Source organism: Ptychodera flava, chromosome 7 (genome assembly GCF_041260155.1).
Source record: "Ptychodera flava strain L36383 chromosome 7, AS_Pfla_20210202, whole genome shotgun sequence".
NCBI classification, from domain to species: Eukaryota; Metazoa; Hemichordata; class Enteropneusta; family Ptychoderidae; genus Ptychodera; species Ptychodera flava.
In genome coordinates, this window is record NC_091934.1 from 32,606,613 (window position 1) to 32,626,336 (window position 19,724).

The 19,724-nt window shown below is 36.6% G+C and overlaps 1 protein-coding gene across 2 annotated transcripts; it reads left to right on the forward strand.

The window, feature by feature from the left end:
* The first annotated feature begins 1,140 nt into the window (after positions 1–1,140).
* Positions 1,141–19,623, forward strand: LOC139137311 (tRNA pseudouridine(38/39) synthase-like). 2 transcript variants are annotated; one of them, XM_070705339.1, is made up of 13 exons: positions 1,141–1,294; positions 2,835–2,971; positions 7,179–7,272; positions 7,651–7,843; positions 9,311–9,416; positions 9,936–9,996; positions 10,268–10,327; positions 10,541–10,614; positions 12,210–12,327; positions 12,506–12,629; positions 12,846–12,903; positions 17,788–17,975; positions 19,448–19,623. In XM_070705339.1, exons 1-13 carry the CDS (start codon positions 1,220–1,222, stop codon positions 19,513–19,515), a joined length of 1,356 nt encoding a protein of 451 aa, XP_070561440.1. In that variant the 5' UTR covers positions 1,141–1,219; the 3' UTR covers positions 19,516–19,623. The 2 variants fall into 2 exon arrangements, with proteins under 2 accessions (XP_070561440.1, XP_070561439.1); XM_070705338.1 differs by lacking the exon at positions 1,141–1,294 and adding an exon at positions 1,688–1,904.
* Positions 19,624–19,724: the final 101 nt, after the last annotated feature.

Consider the following 19,724-nt stretch of genomic DNA (forward strand, 5'->3'; position numbering starts at 1 on the left):
ATGAGTTTTTCAATAGCCGGTCAGCAATACTGCCATGACTTCACTGCCATTCACTAGATGCTTTAAGCACTCCACTTGTTTATCCTGATGGAAATGTATTTATAAAAAAATACCAACCAGGTTTCAATAGGCTCTGTGTTTAGTTATGAAAGCACAAGATTGATAAAAAGTCATCAATGTAGACAGGATTCTTGAGGCTTCAAGTATTGTCACTTTGTTTTTTTGGCTCTCTTACTTACACCATAAACCCTTTACCCTTTGCTCTTGTGTATATGCTTACGCACACACTCACACACACACACACACAAAACAACAACAACAACAACAACAATATAGCAGCAATAATTGAAGTAATTTTTTTTGTACATGGGGTTGTGCACATATCTACTTATGAAAAATGATCATACAATTTTTGCAGCTAAAGCTTTATTTTTAAAATAGCTGTGAACAGTCAGTGTCAAAAACAATGTGATTGGCACTGTTCTCTGCTCGATAATATGTATGGGTATGGGTAGCTTCAATGATCGTAGCGGAGGTTGCTCGTCTGGAGTGACTTTGTACGCGACCTGGTAGCTGCAATGATTGTAGGGGGGCGGGGTTGTTCGTCTGGATTGCTTGGGGTCGCGTACAAAGTCCAGACGAGCGACGACTCCTGCAATCATTGCAGCTACGGTACAGGTAATCGACATATGTAAAGCAACTGATTCAGTTACTGAATTCCAATGCCTGTCTGAGTCTGTACATGGATGTAAAAAATAGACCTTACATCCATGGTCTGTACACCAGAGACCCTCGAGAAAAACTGGTACAACTATTCATTTGTGTGGCAACGAGAGGATGAAGTATGGCAATTGCATTGGCAAACGAGCTAGCATTTTGAGAAATTAAACTATGTGGTGATTAGCTAGACCAAATAGAACGAGAAATTCCCACCTTTAAGGTGTATTATATCGTACGAGGTCAAAGACGCTTCAATTACAGCGTTCAATCGGTCTCCATCGATGGATCTCCATGTTTTCAGTCGAGTTGCAGTGACCCAGGGTCATACTGACGGATAAGCCAATCAGCGTCTGTCCGTAATTCTGTCAGCGGCCATTTTGTGTTACAAACCGTGCCATAGCATTTCCCCAGACTCTCGTTTCGCCAGTAGCGCAGAGGAGTCTGGGTAACCGAGACTAGATCATGATCTTGCTTGGTGACAACGTGTTGGGAAAGAGAGATGACAGCTTCAGGACCGGGGGCAAACACTGTCCAGCCTAACGATCAAAAACACTTAAGATCATGTTCTAAAGACGTGAGTAGTTTGGAGTACGTTTAGGGATTGTTTTCAGTAAGCCCGTCGCTTTTCACAGCTTGAATGGTAACTTCTGACGTCAGGCTGCAGGCCGCGGTTTCCCAATGATTCCACTGTCTTTCGAATAGCGCTGATCGCAAATGACGTCACTGTCCTATCTCATTAATATGCATAAGTAAAGATTTCTCCGCATTTTCCGCATAAACGACGAAAATAAACCTGCGAGTGTTAGAATGGATATTTAGCGTCACACTTATTCGTATGAATTGATGACTGAGACTACAAGCTGCAACAGCAGCCGCGCATGCAACAACAAAATTTGTCCGAATTTCAGCATATTTGTCCGAAAGTCGCGCGTGTGCAGCTATATTTAGTAACAAATCCGAAATCGCGATCAACGCTATTACGCACTGTGATGACTTCGGCCGTTATGAGAGGGTGGATTCTAATGGGTGCTACGCGGTGTACTAGAGCTGGATGGAGTAGAAATTTTATAGTACGTGTAAACGTTTTTGAGTTCAGGGATAGCCACCGTCAATCTCGAAAACCGTCACTACCGATCCATCGATACAGTTCCTACTCATATGGACAGAGAAATATGACAAAAGATGTAGGTGCCCCATAATAAGATTAAACTAACTTTGAACCAACTCTAGAGGTATTTCTCTGGCCCATTTCTACCTCAATGACAGTGTATTGTCTAAAATTCATGTAATTAAAATTCTTGAAGTAAGCTCGCACGAATTCTTATCTATTATATAGAAAGAGTTTATATAAATGTCGTGAATTGAAACCGTAGAAGACATAATGTCTTATGATCAATAATGATAACTTTGACCATCGTCACTCGATCTGTATTTTATGTTGAGTATAATTTATGTGTGCAACAGTGCCGCTTGTCAAGAGGATGGGAAGGGTAACTGCCAAAATTAGTGGAGATTGAGAATATAAAGGCAGAGAATATTCGTAGACTCATTTTAGTCAAACTTCAGAATATTTGTAGAGGGAATTAATCAAACTTCAAAATATTTGTCAAGTGAATTTAGTCAAACTTCAGAATATTTGTAGAGTGAATTTAGTCAAACTTCAGAATATTTGTAGAGTTAATTTAGTCAAACTTCAGAATATTTGTAGAGTGCAATTAGTCAAACTTCAGAATATTTGTCAAATGAATTTAGTCAAACTTCAGAGTGTCTTTCTTCAAACTTCAAAAATATTTGTGAAATGAATTTAGTCAAACTTCAGAATTAGAGTGTATTTAGTTAAACTTCAGAATTAGAGTGTATTTAGTCAAACTTCAGAATATTTGTAGAGTGCATTTAATGAAACTTATACATCAAACGAACCCATTAAAACTCCCATACCATGATTGCAGGAAGCCATTTATGAGTCACTATTGCTTCATTATTGTCTCAATTCAATTATATAGAGGGACTGTTGACATATAACTTTGGTTCCAAAATCATCACCGGCATTCTACAATCTTAGGTGCAAAAAACACTGTAGTCAAAATTCTCTTGTTGGTATTGTCTCACCACAGGAGTTGATACAGCAAATACAGAGACTAGAGGAAGAGCTTGCATCGTACAAAAGAAAAACAGAAAACAAGACACCAAACCCTGACAGCCTTTCTCCAAAACGAAAGAAAAGGAAACAGAGAGTCTTTGATTTTACAAAGTAAGTTTTACGTTTTTCAGTTTACTGTGCACTTTGGATTCCAAAAATTCATGTAAAGTGCCAATCTGATTAAAATCAGATGTAGAGTACGGCGACGTCTCTGTACTTGCGCGTTTTCTATTACTGTCGCCTCCCACTACATCTGACCAACTACCATAGAAGGTCGCGTTCATATCTCGCGCTAAAAAGCAGCCATCAGATTGCACGTTACGCGATCGCGAGGTCCAGTGCATCAATGCAATGTCGTGTTCCCTTCTTGCTTTTATCGCTGTAAACATCTGATCGTTGTTCAAAATCTACACCGAGAAGTACACAACACGACGCACTTTCAAATTCCAGTCTAGAAATTTTCGGCTGCTCAGCTGTCTTGTACACATTGTACTGGAGTTTTTAAGTATTAAACAGTAGAGCTGAGCAGCCAAAGTTGTTCACTGGGCGCTGCTCACTGTATGCACTGCGTACGATGTTGTGTGTGTGTTCCCGGCGTATCTACGGCCTGCTCCCACCATGTACCACAGCCCTGCTGATAGGCGGAAAATACACAGCAACCGCAGTCCCGATTTGGACCGCGCACGAAAAACTACCTTTTCTAGCTACTTTCGGCCGAAAGCAGCTCGATTCCGATGTATGCCTACCCGAGTCATTCAATCGCTCACTCACAGACTGCAACAAAATTGAACCAGAGGGGTCGGCCAGTGCAAGCCCTGCGTACATGTATGTCTGTGTACGCCGCGAACGCACAGACCTGTACAAAGGGCTAGGCCAGTGCCCGCGGCGACCAACTCAGCCAGTGGGAGAGGTCGGCCACTTACATATAATTGCGTACATTTTCTCTTCACAGTCAACAGATGCTTTTATACGCACGCCAATTTTAGTATTTTGATGTTATTTTGCTGAACATTCAGAAAACAACGAGACGACGTTCCACTCAATTGGTCGGCCTTGGCGTTTCTGCAGATAGCGAGTCGAGCGTACGATCGAGAGGTACAAATTGGCAGTAATGACGACGACAATGTTGATCGTTGGATGAATAACGTTTTAGGTTATGGTTTGACGGGAGTAAATTGTAGGTTTAATTAATGGAAAGCAAAACAAGATGTACCACATTGTGCGGCATGCGGCCGATGTCATCTTGTAGTTAGCGTTGAAGCAAGGAAGGAAGTTTGCAAACATCACGCTCATGAATGATATTGGCACCCGGTATTGGCATTGCTTTCACATTGTAACTTTGGCGAAACCTAGAAAATAGAAGAACACTGTAGTCTCATCATATAACCATGCTCCTACTGGCCGAGTTCGCCTACTGGCTGACTTCTCCAGCTGGCCGAGTTCTCGGAATTATCCCCCTGGCCGAGCTCGCAACTAGCACTGGCCGACCTCTCTTCTATTCAAAAATTTGCTCTCGCCCCAAACCGTTAACAGTTTACCAGCGATTCACGGTCGGTCAGTTGTCCAGGACACAGGACCGTGTCCAGGAACAGGCCATATCTTGAAGATCGTATATAATGGCGTTATCTAGAGAGTTATTCAGAGTATCTAATGAGTTATTCGGCCGAAGGTAGTCAGAAAAGGTAGCTTTTCGTGCGCGGTCCAAATCAGGACCGCGTACCGATATTATAGGGTTATTCACAAAATACTGCCCTGTATGGACAAGGGCTCAGTGAGTGACATATTGGACGAGCCGAGGCGAGTCCAATACGTCACTCACTGAGCCCGAGTCAATACAGGGCCGTATTTTGTGTATAACCCTATTATAGGGAGGCCAGCAGGTCGCCCAGGACGTGCTGAATTGACACTCAATCACCAGTGACTTAGTCATGTTCAAAATTGAAAAACATCGATAACGGGAAAGAAAATTGTGGAAAAAAATACATGAGGCTAAAAATTAAAAATGCAGCTATTCTCTCATATGTTTTTTATTTCTTTATATGAACTACTTACTTTTTGAATAAACTGCAAAATTGAGCTAGAAACGGTACCGGGAACGGCGATCTGAAACATGGCAGCACCTAATATTTACATCGCTGATTTTGAAACGCATTTTTGAAGGTGAGCCAATCAAAACATCCCTTACATCGAATACTCATTTCAAAGCCCAGATCTCGCTCTGTCTCGCGATATAAGGTTCTTCACCAATATAGGGCAGTGTATATGACCAAATCTGAGACAAAAAATTGAGAGCGATTTTTCCGAGACCTAACCCGACCAACTCTCAGTGAAACGTCCTCTAGTACGCAGTTTATCATTATTTCTTTTGAATTTTTGCTAGAAAAATGAGAAATTTTGAACAGCTCACGTATTTATTGACGGAGATATTGACCACGCTTCACAGTAAGTGAGGCTACCCACAATTCTCCATGATCCGTACACACGGAGATCACTCATTGAACTGGAGCAAATTTCTTCTGTACACAGAACAGCTCGGTCCATATATCAAATTCTGGGACCATAGTTTTGATATTCATAATTCTCTAATTTCTCACAGTGAATAATGAGAAGATCAATCCCTTTTGCGCTGAGGAGATAGCAATTTTGTGATTTTGTCGACATAGATTTTTGACAGCCATACACAATAATTTCAAGGAAACTAAGGGAATAAGTTGCATCTGTGTTGGCAAAAGAAAGGGTATTGATTTTTTTAAATGTTTGTAACAAAGGAAATTTGCATGTCTGACAGGTGGTATGATGAGACCATCTTAGTTGCTGATAACTTTACCATGACAAGTGTGCAATTTTAGCACCTCAAAACATCGACTTCATTCAATTTACTCCTGAATTTTAAAGATGATCAATAATTTTGGAACATAGTTTTAACCAATAATCCTTAAATTAAATTCTAAGTTTCAAATTGTTCAGAAAATGATAAAATTGAAGAAGCCTTTACCAAATAATGTCAAAACTCCACATGGCCCCAGTGGTGATGTTTAAAGCCTTTATTTGGATAAAATACTTTTTGTAGGTAGTTTTAATGCAGTAGAGCTATTCAAAGTGTCATCAGCTCAAAAGACCCTCAATTTGATATATCACTTATGCCATTTGAGCTTAATATTTTCATTTTGTCATTTCTCGTTAAGTGTCGTTCATCAGTTGCCATGGATAAATCCAATATGGCCACCATCGTAATCGCGTAATTTTAGGATACATTTGTGTGTGCCATTGAAATCTATCTCCATGCCAAATTTGGTACAAAAAGATGTTTTATAACAAAGTTACAGCAAATTTACTGTAAACTTCAGCTAAAACTCCTTCATTTTTGTCCCATTGTTCCCATTGATATTATATGTATTGTGATTCTACAGAAAGAGTAAAAGTGAATGTTTTAAAAGCTATAAAATTGTAACCGTTCATCCAATTTCGAAAATTAAAAAATGTTTAGCTTCTCTCATTGAAATCTAAAAAACTACATTAATTAAAATGCAGATTGAACATTTCAAAATTTCAGTTGGCCTCCCTACTATTATTATACACCTCCCTCCATTAATCATCTGTATAAACTAATTCTATGGTAAATTTTGAGGGATGCGGCACGCGCGATATGAGTGGAACACGCGCGATTGTTGAATTAAAAAGGTCAAACAGGCGCGTCGTGCGTCTCCCGTATTCGGGACTCCGCGTACTATACAAAATACGGAAAGTTATTGGACAGTCAAACTCCCATAGTTACGGCAGTAGGTGTATAATAATGCTGTGTATTCCTATGAGGGTAGGCAGGGCTGTAGAGGTAGGCCGTATTTACGCCACGCCGGGAACACACAGCATCATACGCAGGGCCGGCTAGTCTCAAAAGCTGCCCGCATGATTTCCGTTTGTACAGTTATTAATAAAATGCATGTTTCATCATTAAAATAATAGACAAGTGGTTTTAAAATTCGCCGTGCACCCGTGTTTACAACATGGTTGATGGCTCGGTTACACACTTTAATGCCATTTTGATTTTTGTGATATGCATGCCAGCGCTTGCGAGTCATACCTATTGTTCTCTGTAAGGCGCCTTCTGATAGGTCGGCTGTTCTGGCCAGAGCGCGAGATTTGAACGCGACCTTCTATGGGAGTTGGTCAGATGTAGTGAGAGGCGACAGCAAGAGAAAACCGCGCAAGTACAGAGACGTCGTCGTACTCTACATCTGATTTTAATCAGATTGTATAGTGCTAAAGACAGTTTGCCGGTAAGACCATTGTGCTATTTTCACTCATCCCTGCCTTGCAGATACAACACAAGACACATAGCATTGAAATTTTTGTATCTGGGATGGGATTACCAGGGATTTGCTTCTCAAGAGAATACAGACAAGACAATAGAAGTAAGTTTACATTTTCGAGAAGACTTTTTGGGATGCAGCCAGTTTATTTTTCCCAGCACACCACACTCCATGTACACTTGCCATGTTGTCACATGGTTAGCTATGGTATAATTGCAAAGTTAAAGTCAGAATATTTAAAAAATTATGAAAGTACAATTCTGGTTTTGCATCATCAAATCAGGTCCAATGTTTCATGAATTCTTGAGAAACGACTTCCATACAAGGTCGTGTAATAAGAACTAATGTTTCAGTTGTACATACCATACAATAAGTAAACCAGTTTTAGCTTCAAACATTTTTGAATGTAAAATGATGTATGATTTGAAAGATTAAAAGAGCCCATAACACAGTAAATATGTCTGTAATTTTAACTGACAGGCATGCATGTTTGAAGCTTTACTGAAGACACGTCTCATTGAGGATCGTCAGTCGGCCAACTATTCCAGATGTGGTAGAACAGACAAAGGTGTGAGTGCATTTGGTCAGGTGATATCCCTGGATGTCAGAACAAATCTACTGGAAGGAGTTGGCGTCAAAGTCAGGCCAGATGGCACTGCAGCAGACAGACCAGGTAAGTTACACAATTGGCTGTTTTTGTATGAGAAGGAAAGTGCAAGGAAAGTGATGGAGATGCATATATGAGTGTATACAGATATGCGTGTATTTTTTCAAAATCATTTCAATGCCTACCATGGTTCATGCATCCTTTCACAAACCATAAGATTTTCCATACCAGTTTATTTCAACTTTATTACTTTATTTTTAGCTACTATAGACTATAGTCTATAGAAGCTATTGGGATGGGTATCCGTCCGGCGTCAGTCTGTATGTATGTATATGTATATGTATGTCCGTTTGGAAGTATGTATGTATGTATGTATGTATGTATGTATGTATGTATGTATGTATGTATGTATGTATGTATGTATGCATGTATGTATGCATTCATGCATGTATGTATGTATGTATGTATGTATGTATGTATGTATGTATGTATGTATGTATGTCCGTTTGTGAGGCGTCTGTCCACTCAAATATCTTGAGAACCGCAGTACTTACTGATTTAATATTTGTTGTGTAGATAAAATATATGATTTTGAGAAACTATTTTTTTAATTTTTTGATATTGTTGAAAATATGCAAATTAACGCCAAAAAAGGCGTTTTTGGTAAAAAATCTTCTTCATAACCGCTGGTCAGACAGCTTTGTTATTTGGTATACAGGTCCCTAGGGATAACCCAACTTAGATTTGTTGAAATTGTGATGAAATATGCAAATCTGTATTTTTAAGGAATTTTTTCCCATTTTTGGTCAGGCCATCCTGAAATGAGCTATCAAAGATATCTACCTTCTTCATCAATACATGTGTCACAAAAGATTATTCTCTACATAACACAGCAGAGCTGGGTCGCTTGTTTTTTCAAAACCGCTGGTCAGACAGCTTTAATATTTGGTTTACAGGTCCCTAGGATGACCTTAGTGAGATAATTTCATACAGTCAGGAAATATTTAATTTTGTATCCATGTCTATAGTAGCTTCAGGGACTTTGGCCCTATGTTTAATTTGTATTGATCTACTGCAAGTTATGATATATACATCAAAATCACCTCAAAATAGACGATCCAACCATATTAGATGTATTGACAAAGTTCTTGTCTTGCTCTGTGGCTAGTAAACGTTGTACCAAAATTCCAAAAATTACATCTGAAGTCTCCAGTAGTGCTTTGCGAATACATGGAGGTTAAACCGGTAATTTGAATTGACCATGGTATAAACAAAACCATGTGCACAAACGCAAATAGAAATTTGGGTATTTCTATATTTATTTCTACACCTGGGTTTGTTTGTACTGGCATCACATGATCTCTTGGGTGTATTGAGTCTCCAGAACACCTTCGTCCTTTTTATTCTGGAGTAGAACCATTAAGGAGAGATATTTTGATACTACTTTGCCCCTCTCTGTCTGTCTGTCTCTCTCTCTCTCTCTCTCTCTCTCTCTCTCTCTCTCTCTCTCTCTCTCTCTCACATATTGATTAGGTGACAAAACAACTGAACTAAATTATGTGAAGATGTTGAACAGTGTCCTGCCGGAGGAGATCAGGATTCTTGCATGGACACCTGTTGATCATGAATTTAATGCAAGGTAATAAAACGCATGCACTTTTTCTACTTTTTGGCAGTCACATATACTTTACAGAAATATGTAAATTATTTATGTGAAAATCTTACCACATCACACAAATACTTCCAGAAGTTATTCAACCAGTCATCAGCACCAACATTTCTGTGGCAGTATTTATCAGGAAAGATATCCAACTCAAGTTTTGTAGATTTAACCTAAATGAAATTAAAATTCAAAGCACGAAAACAATATTACACAGTAATGAGAAATCAGATGGTGCAAAGTTAATCTGTTTCTATAGTGGCCAATCAGCGTTTTGGTATTTTCCACAAGTTTATGTTTTTGTACAAGAAAACATATGTTTCTGTATCCGACCAGTGGTTTGAAAATTGTGAGTGATAGATCAAGTCACCCAGATAGACCTTAGTTTTGCATTCTGTACAAATATTAGGCTTGACTCTTTGATGTCTTAATTATTCATAAGCTGTACACTTTCCTACTATCAAACACTTTCATATCTCACTTCTTTCTTTCTTGCAGGTATAGTGCTGCCAGTAGAACGTACAAGTATTTCTTTCCTCAAGCAGATTTAGATGTTGAGGTAATTACCGATACATTGTACTTCGCTTGTTATTCCTCAGAGATGTAGAGATGTAGTGAAAATAATGCATCATATCCTTTATTTTGTAGCCCAGAAAGAAAATCTGGTGTTAAACAGAAATCCAACAGCAAAAAACTGTTTTGACAATATTTCATATGACAGTGCCAGCAAGACAGAAATTGTGTGGATTTTCATTACCATTGAATGTCTCTTTTGCTTCACTTCATTACATTTCTGTGTTGATTGTCTGTCTGTTTGTAATTTGTTTCAGGCAATGAAGACAGGGTTGCAAAAGCTTGTTGGTTTGCATGATTACAGAAATTTTTGCAAGGTAAGTCTGGAAACAAACCAGGTCATCAAGCATTTATGCAAAGTGATTTGTTTTCAAGTAAGTTTTATTGTAATCAAAACTTTCTAATGCCGTTGCATTAAGGGAAAGGTTTTAGAAAAAGTAACTTAGTCAAATAATCCTGGTGTCATTTTTATATGCAATTAGTTTGCGCTAATCCATTTTATATGTTTATTTGTTTACTTTTCATTTCAGATGGATGTGGCCAATGGTGTCATAAATTTTGTCAGAAGAATCATCTCAGCTGATATCAAGGATCTAGACACAAGGTAATCTTACCAACAACTTCTTCAAACATATTTGTTGAAAAACAAAGTTTTCTAACCAATATTGGAAAATCAGTGCTGTACAGATGTTCTTTGAAAGAAATATTACTGTATCTTCAGTGCCATCACAAAATTGGCTATATCTTGGTAATATGGTGTAACCTATGACATCAGTTTTGATGTGAATAAACAGAGAAGTTTATATACAATGTATAAATTTGTATTCAAAGTATGGAACTGCAATGTTCGACACAATTTATTTCAGTAGTGAAAAGAAGATTTTGAACAGTTACACAAAAACTCATTCTTAAAGTTCTGAGCAATTTTACTTGGTAGAAAATTATGTATTTAACCCTTTGAGTGCCAAAGTCAATTTTTGTCACCTTTACCCAGTCAATTTTTTCAGATTTTTGCCAAATTTTTGATAAAAAACTATAGCCAATGAAATGTGATGTCCATTTTGTTCAAAATTATCATAAAAATTACAGGAAAATTCATTCATAAAAAATTGTAAAATGTCACACTAAAATTTTTGTGGGAAAAAGGCACTCAAAGAGTTAAGGTAGATTGCGCCTCGGAGACAGATATTCAGACTCTCACACTTTAATAATATTATATAGGGCTCAGCCCTTGGCTAAGCTTTAAATCTATCCTGATTTCAATCGTCGTACGGCACGGAGCTTGCGCGGAGAGGACGCCATTTTATTAGTTTACCCTTACAGTTGCCATGTCAACAGTCGTCACGCGCGTGACATCGCTGTGGAGACCGTGCACAGTGCCGGCGCCATGCGCACGGCAGAATGTTTGCTAGAACTTGACCTAAAATTACCATGGGGAAAAAATTTCAAGACTCAAAGTGATATTTCCGTATTTTGCAACCAGAAATAACCGTGTTCCTCAAGCCCTTAAACTTCAAGTTTTTACGGCGGCGACATCGCTTCGCTGATGACGTTCATCGTGCATATCTCGACGTTTACCATAAATATCACGGCTGATATTTTACGGTGAACGTCACTAGGATGTAGCAATATGGGCATGGGTATATGATAAAAGAGAGTATAATTTATAAATGGCATGGTATAAAATAATTTGCACGTTTCGTATTTGTTTATTTACGAGTACTCAAAAAACATGGTGGCGCCCATGAAAGTACAGTACACTTCCGGTTACTCGCATAGTATATTATGAATATGTGCATGCATAGTCAGTAAGCCGCTGGCGGGACTTTTTTCTTTTGGTCTACAACTTATGGTAGCTCATTTTGAAACTTATGGAGTAAATAAAGTTTTCACCGGATTAGTTTTGTGGAAATTGTGAATTTTATTTTCCCCATGCAGATAAAAACCTAAAATGGCTGCTTTGAATTTCAAATATCGGTAAATGTTAGGTACTTTGTTTCTGTTGTACCAAACTTTGCATGGTGACCCTGATATTTTTCTTGATTTTCGAAGAGAATGGTTGAAAGTTTTCTGAAGAAAGTTTTAGCAAAAGTTTAAGTCTTTCACAAACAGCCTTAACATTTCATCACAACACAGGTGATGTGTTTGCTTAGTGTGTGTTCAGAAGATTAAATTCATGATGGATTTTTTATCTTGCAGAGGTGATGGTTACAGAATGTATGAACTGACAATCCAAGGAATGTCATTTCTGTATCATCAAATCAGATGTATTGTCGCTGTGCTGTTTCTCATCGGACAACACAAAGAAAAACCAGAGGTAATTTGTCTGTGGTGTGGGCAACCACATCCAAGCACATCTAAGATCATCAGAGGTCATCTGTCATGTATACTACCATGAACCATGAATTGAAAATTTTTCCCAAAAGTTACTCATGCTGTCCTTTTAATGTTTCAGAATAATATTTTCTGAAATAGGTCTTTTGTTCTTCTTTTAGATAATAGATGAATTACTTGACGTTGACAAACATCCTTGTAAACCTCAGTACTCCATAGCTTCAGAACTCCCACTTGTTCTCTATGACACTCATTTTGAAGGCATCACCTGGATATATGATCATGGTAAGACTGCCCTCTGTGACCAATGCAGGAATATTTTTTTGTTTTCCATCAAAATTCTGTCTTCATGCCAGAACACATTTTCCTGCACACTGTAGCCACAATGTAACATTAACATTGTATTATTTACGTTATATTGGATGTTTTTTGTCAGGTTTGAATTTATGCTGGAGATTCATCAGTTACTCTGAAATTAACAATATTTCTCCCACTCTGCAGATGATCAAGAAGTAAACATTAAACATTTACAGAAAAGGTGGACTTCAGAAACTATAAAGTAAGTATCAAAAGATGTATTTATTTATTAATGACATTGTAATGGAATATATCCATTAACTTGAAAATCCTTGATTTCATATTAGTCATATATGCAAATGAATTTCATAATTGTGTGATCTGGCCAACCACAAATGGATTACTTTTGGTGTAAATAAATAACTGTTCAAGCAAGAGAACAGAACACACAGACACTCATATTGTCTGAGTTTTCACACATATATTCCATTCTGATTGTGAGAGAAAAGTACAAAAAGCCATTGATGTTGTCTCTTTTTCCACACACATACTCTATTCTGATTGCAAGAAAACAGTACACACAGACACTCATGTTGTCTGAGTTTTCACACATACACTCCATTCTGGTTTAAAAATTAACATTTCAGGCATTTGAATCAAAAGTACGCAGAGTAAATTTGATTTTGCCATGACAAAAACTTGTCACTCTTACTCACAATACAAATACTGTGTGAGTAAAATAATTCAAACATAGGACATGCTAAACTAACAACCCGTTTATTCTCTATTCCTTTGACTCCAGAGTCAATGTGAAACTTTCGCATGAACTTTAAAGGAAACTAGCAAATCTTCTCTTTCTTTTACAACAATTAAAATTAGGGACCTCTGTGCAGTTTTAAATCAAACAACAAATATCCAAAAAGTACAGATATTTGAATATCGAAATGGACACTGTACCCATGGTAACTTTAGAGAAAAAAATTAAATCCTCAATATTCTCAAAAAGAATACCGTAAAAACTGCATTGAGGTAGAATACGCCTTGGGACAGACAACTTTTTTTTTATCTACATGTATTGGGGCTCATTATAAAGCTCTTGATGTAAGAAAAATTTTCACTGTCTTAGTTTTTAAAAAATTGAAAATTTTATTTTTTTCCCCACATAGATAATAGTCCGGCAGCCAGTGGGTAAACCTTGCTTTGTGGTCATAAGTTTTTTCTTGGTGGATTTCGTTTGCCAAGACCACCACAAAAAGAAGTATAACTACTGGCCCTCTGTCAGCATTGAGCAATTTGAGAAAATTAGCATAATCAAAATGGCTGCCAGCTTATTGCACTTTGTATAAGAAAGAAGACTAAAATGGCTTTATACATACTGTAACTTTGTTTTTCTCGTTCAATCACCAAGCAGGTGCTAACGGCAAACTGGAACATAAATGTTGGCATATATTATTTGAATGACATGCTAATTTGCATAATTTCAAGATGGCGGCCAGCTGTAAACAATTCTTTGTTATGCGTAACTCTACATTATATTCATTTACTGTACTTCGTGCAGTTATTTTAACACAGTAGGTTTTACATCACTGTTTTAATAGTTGCACGTACATAAACTTCTTTTTCTGTTGCAAATTTAATGTTCATAATCAGACATGTAAGCAGCCGAATAGTTAAGCCTTCGCCCATTTTCGAGTACTTGTCTGTTTACTTGTAAAAAGATATAAACTGATGCCGACAGTGTTCTGGTAATTGTGTTTCACTCTGCTAAGAGCCTCTGTTATGTTTCTAAGTAAGTTAGTGATCTTTATGCCTTTGCTGAAACCAACCTGAGTTGTGATTTTCTAACCCGAATCAATGATTAAGTAAGGTGGGAACTTTTTCCTAGCTCGACTATCAATGCATTTTATGTACATTTAAGAAAAAAACGTTGTGATTTACACTACTTTCGAGGTTGATATGGAATCTGCTGACGTCACATTGAATCCATGATTAGTCACACTTTGTGTATCAGAAAAATACTACGGATTTTGTTTTTTGTCCTAAATTCAACTTTCTTGTCAAAGTCTTGATTATTATATGTTGTTACACGGGCATATCTCAGCAATTTACCTTAATTAAACCAGTAAAATACCTTTTTGGGTCGCACGAGTTTCTGGCTAGATATTGAAACGGTCTGTTATTTTGGTGTGAGTTTTTGTGTCGAGAGTTCTCCCTTTATTGTATCGTTGACTTTGTAATAATGACACTTTGAGGAGAATACTCTATTGTAAATTTGAAAGTTCAGTGTAACTTATTGATGTTAGCCATAAATTCACATTCAGCTCAGTTTCTGTTCCCGTATAGATCATGAAAACATCATCTCTGAATCGTTTCAAAAAGGAAAGTCTGCTTCTGTGTAGTTTAATGACCTCAGTTTCAAGGTTGTAGAATGTTGTATCAGCGATTTCCGGCGAAACTGGTGAACCCAGGCTACAGACACAAATCTGTTGGTAGACGTTTCTGTTAAATTCAACCGTGTTACGTTGCAGAATTATTGTTGGTAATTCTTTAGTGGAACGCTTCGATCTTTTCTTTATATTTTACAGCTGTAATTGATAGTTGATACTGAATCAAGTGCGTTTGTGACAGCTTGCTTCAGTTTGTGGAGTATTTGTGTACATCGAGATTACATCCAGAGTGACTAGTAATGCATTATGTTGTATTGTTATCTTGCTTAGTTTGTTGGTAAAGTCCGTTGTATCTTTAATGTACATTGGCTGGTTTTGTACAATCAGTTTTAAGAAATAGTCTATCTTATGTATTCCGATATTTTGTGTGTTGGGCTAGAGCAGCCATAAATAATTTGGACCGTGACGACAAATGAATTTTGCTGATGCTGGTGACTTTTTTGAATTTTTGGAGTGGATACTGCGTTGGTGTGCATATTATTGTATTCAAAGGATCATGATATTTGAACGTATCATTTGTGTATTTGTTTATTTTAGTACATGTCCGTGTAGTTTTCTGGTTGTGTTGTCGCTGTCATTTACATGCTCTTTTGTATCGTAATCTCTTTTGGCTTAAAAGTCTGTGACTTTCGTCAATGTAATCTGTTTAATTTGGTATTGCTATTCCATTTCCCCTGCCTTTATCTAATGGTTTTATGGTAATTTCATGGTTCAATTTGATAGTGTTTTAATGGCATTTTTTCTGCCTATGTTATGGTAGATTTGGTTGTATTGAAATGAATTTCGGAATTTTCCAGGGATAAATTTTAAGTCTCTATTCAATGTTATTTCAGGAGTTAATAGTTTAACACAATTGGAACTAATTTGGGATAATTGGATGGTGACGTAATGTCGATTTAATCTTCAAATGTAATCTAATCTGCTTTTCTTTTATATTACACACTTGTTTTTATAAGTAATTTGTGATACTGCAACATTCAGCTATATGGCACCGAACACTTTTCAGAAATTCGCAAAATATAAAAATCCAGTTATCCTAAATTAGTTCCAATCATGCTGTTCATATTCCGAGAGATATTTTAATACATTTAGAGTTCTTAGGGATTTGTATTTGGTACGCCTGTGTGTGTCTTATTTTTTGTTTATTTCTTTAATTAATTCTTTTCTTTTGCTTCCATTATCAGAGAAGATTTCCTCAATCTGTTAAATTTTCTCTGTGTGTATTTTGAATATGATGGCCTGGCCATTGTATTTCAATGGTAGTTCTTTGGCTGAAAAATTTGGTGGCCCTGAAAAAGAGCCCTTTGGTTTGGTTTTGGGAAGTAGTTTTTTGTACGTAACAACTTATATTTTGAGTTAATGTGTAAGTTGTTATTTGACTTCTTCTTCGAAACGTCCGAGGAGCTTCTTTGCTTGTTGTATTTGGTCTCTTTCTGTTAGAGATTGTATTCCTTGTAAGACTGTTTTGGTATTTTCATTTGCCAGTTATTGGACCGATTATATTTGTGTTCGGACACGTGTATAATGTTGAGAGAGGTGTATGAAACACGGAGCCTACTTTTACCTCGTTGTAGACTATAGTGTCCCAACACTGTGTCCAAAATTATAGAAGACGAAAATATTAAACATATTACGAGTAAGATAGGAAAACACTGAATATCCGCAAAAATAGTATGGTGTGTGGAGCTGCCTTCCCCTTTGCCGCACCAAGTCATTTAGCATTCATTGTAACATTGTTTATAATCTACTTTTGTACAGTTCAAGCCTTCCTATAAACTATGGTTTATGTGTTAATTTATGCAAATTAGTATTTAAATTTATTCATCTATGATTACTAACCTTATTTTAGTTGAAGCACTAATAGAAATGTGCTTTTACCAGCAGACTTTAACAATATAAAGCCTACTTCTACTGCTTCCAATAGTAATTTGTGATAATTTTGTGCGTTAATTTATGCAATTAGTATTTAAATTTATTCATCTGTGATTACTTACCTTTTTTTAGTTGAAGCACTAATAGAAATGTGCTTTAACTAGCAGATTTTAACAATATAAAGCCTACTTCTACTGCTTCCAATAGTAATTTGTGATAATTTTGTGTTAATTTATGCAAATTAGTATTTAAATTTATTCATCTATGATTACTAACCTTACTTTTGTTGAAGCACTAATAGAAATGTGCTTTTACTAGCAGATTTTAACAATATAAAGCCTACTTCTACTGCTTCCAATAGTAATTTGTGATAATTTTGTGTTAATTTATGCAAATTAGTATTTAAATTTATTCATCTATGATTACTAACCTTTTTTAGTTGAAGCACTAATAGAAATGTGCTTTTACTAGCAAATTTTAACAGTATAAAGCCTACTTCTACTGCTTCCAATAGTAATTTGTGATAATTTGGCGGCCATTTTGTTTATGCTAATTATCTAAAATTGCTCAATACTGACAGAGATCCAGTAACTATTTTTTTCACTTTGGTTATCTTGACTAGCAAAATCCGGTTTAAAAAAAACTTAAGACCCTAACACAAGGTTCAGGACAAAAAGTGGATTTGGCTGCCGGACTATAACAGTGATGGCAGCCATCTTGAATTTCAAATATCGGTAAATGTCGGGTAACTTTGTGTTGTGTATCAAATTTTGCACCGAAATTTGTAGTTTTGCAGAGTATTTACAATGTTTACTTCATCTCATTAGGTCTCTAATGGTTGGCAGAATGCTGGATGGTTTAAATTCAGCTCCGTTTGCCCTGAGGACCAACGTTGAAAACAAAACCTTCACTACATGGGAGAAAGTTCATCCACCGATCTTACTACAAAATGCAGCACTAACGATGGGATCCAAATCCAGGCAGTATAAGCCTTTGCTGTCCAGACCAGTTTGTGGTAAGTAGACATGAGAAAACGCCAACTCCTGACGTCTTTCTCTGTGCACAGTTCAACTCACTGACCCTGGCACAAATTAGCCACAAGCATTGGAATGAGGGGGATCTTGACAAATGCTAAATTCTGCCTATTTCTAGTTTTAGCTTTAGACCCTGGTAGCTGTTTAAGGCCAGCAGGTGTAACTAACTATTCATTGATTTTTTTGACCATTTTCGTTTTGTATGTCAATTTGAAGTTCTTGTTTCACTCCTCAAAGTATATTCAAACACCTACCATTCGACTTGTCAACACATTGTCTGTACATGTGCAGTGGTTTGACAATGTTGGCATCAGTTCAATTTAGATAGTACCGTATGTCTAGTTACATTATTGCCAATGGTTCAACGCAAATCACTGTAAAATATTCTGTTATTGTTTACATCTGAATTTTAGTCCCGACCAGAATCCACATGTCAACAATGAAGTTTACACATGTACTGGTTGATTTGACAAGCTGAATACTGTGTATCTCCTTTTTTATGGAGTACAACAAGAAACCAACCTTGACATTAAAAACGAAAATAGTGAAAAATTCATCAAAAGTTACAGCTACTGGCCTGTAACTTTGAAAATTGTTCTGACCATTTAGTCAGTGTATCTGCTTGCCAAACCTGTTCATGATTTTCTTTCCTGTATCAATTGATGTTTTTTGGTCCACCTTCCATATCTTATTTGAAATATCCAGTATTTACCTTGTCAACAAAAACTGTATTTGTAACAAGCCATGGTATTAAATTAATATAATTTCTGTACAGATGTGAATTTATAAGCAACTGTAACAACAAACATCATGGAGATAAACACTTCCAAATACTTGAAATGGGTATTTCAAGAAAATTAAATTGATAAAAGGAATAGAAATACTGAAATGTGAAAAGAAAATTATACCAAGACTCTATGGTGACACTTGCTCTGTGAAAATAAAATTTTGAAACATTTTGGCATAGTACTGTAGTGCTGTTCAGTTTTATGACCGGCCATGAAAATCTTGGGTTCCTATACTGTCGTAATTCTATTATTACAGTACATAAGTGGATAGTGTCAAATCAACTGATATTCGAATTCATAATGGTTGCCATGCTCTTTGTTAACTCCAAATGGAAAACTAAAATCTTCACTTTGCACAAACCACTTGACATTGATAAGTTCTAGGTCATCACAAATTTCAAAATGCATCTGCACAAGGTGCTAATGATTAAAACATTTTAAGGTTTAGGTTTGGTAAAACTTGTCTATACAGTGCATTTTGCCTTGACTCTTACATCCATGTGGGTTTGGCCCAATCCCATTGTTTTCCATGGCAAAGATAGACCTCTATACAGGGAAACGGGGGTGAAATGGTTAAAAGATGAGTAACCCAACACCATGTTTTCTATGATACAGTTATGGATTTAACTCATATTATTCTTCATCTCTTTTCATTGTCTCTTCAGACAGTCTTGAGGGTCGTATCGAACACTTTTCAAAGAAGAGGAAATTAAATGATCCACAAGAATCATGACCATTTTGTTCAACTTTGTTAATTTTCATCTCACTGGAATGTACATTTTATAAAAACAAAAGAATACTGAATAAAGACTATCCACCAAGAGTGGCAGTATGTATTAAATCATGCATAAATATAATTTGTTTAAAATCTGATGTGGAGATTGGTCAATCTTTTACATAATCTTGTTTTGGTCTTTGTTTCCTGTCCTCCCCTTCCAGATT

Bases quoted from the DNA above. Each gene is read 5' to 3' on its own strand.
- LOC139137311 (XM_070705338.1), top strand. From the start codon at position 1,710: ATGACTTCGGCCGTTATGAGAGGGTGGATTCTAATGGGTGCTACGCGG. The intron at 12,630-12,845 runs GTAAGACTGCCC...CCCACTCTGCAG, and splicing joins CACCTGGATATATGATCATG to ATGATCAAGAAGTAAACATT. The intron at 17,976-19,447 runs GTAAGTAGACAT...TTGTCTCTTCAG, and splicing joins GCTGTCCAGACCAGTTTGTG to ACAGTCTTGAGGGTCGTATC.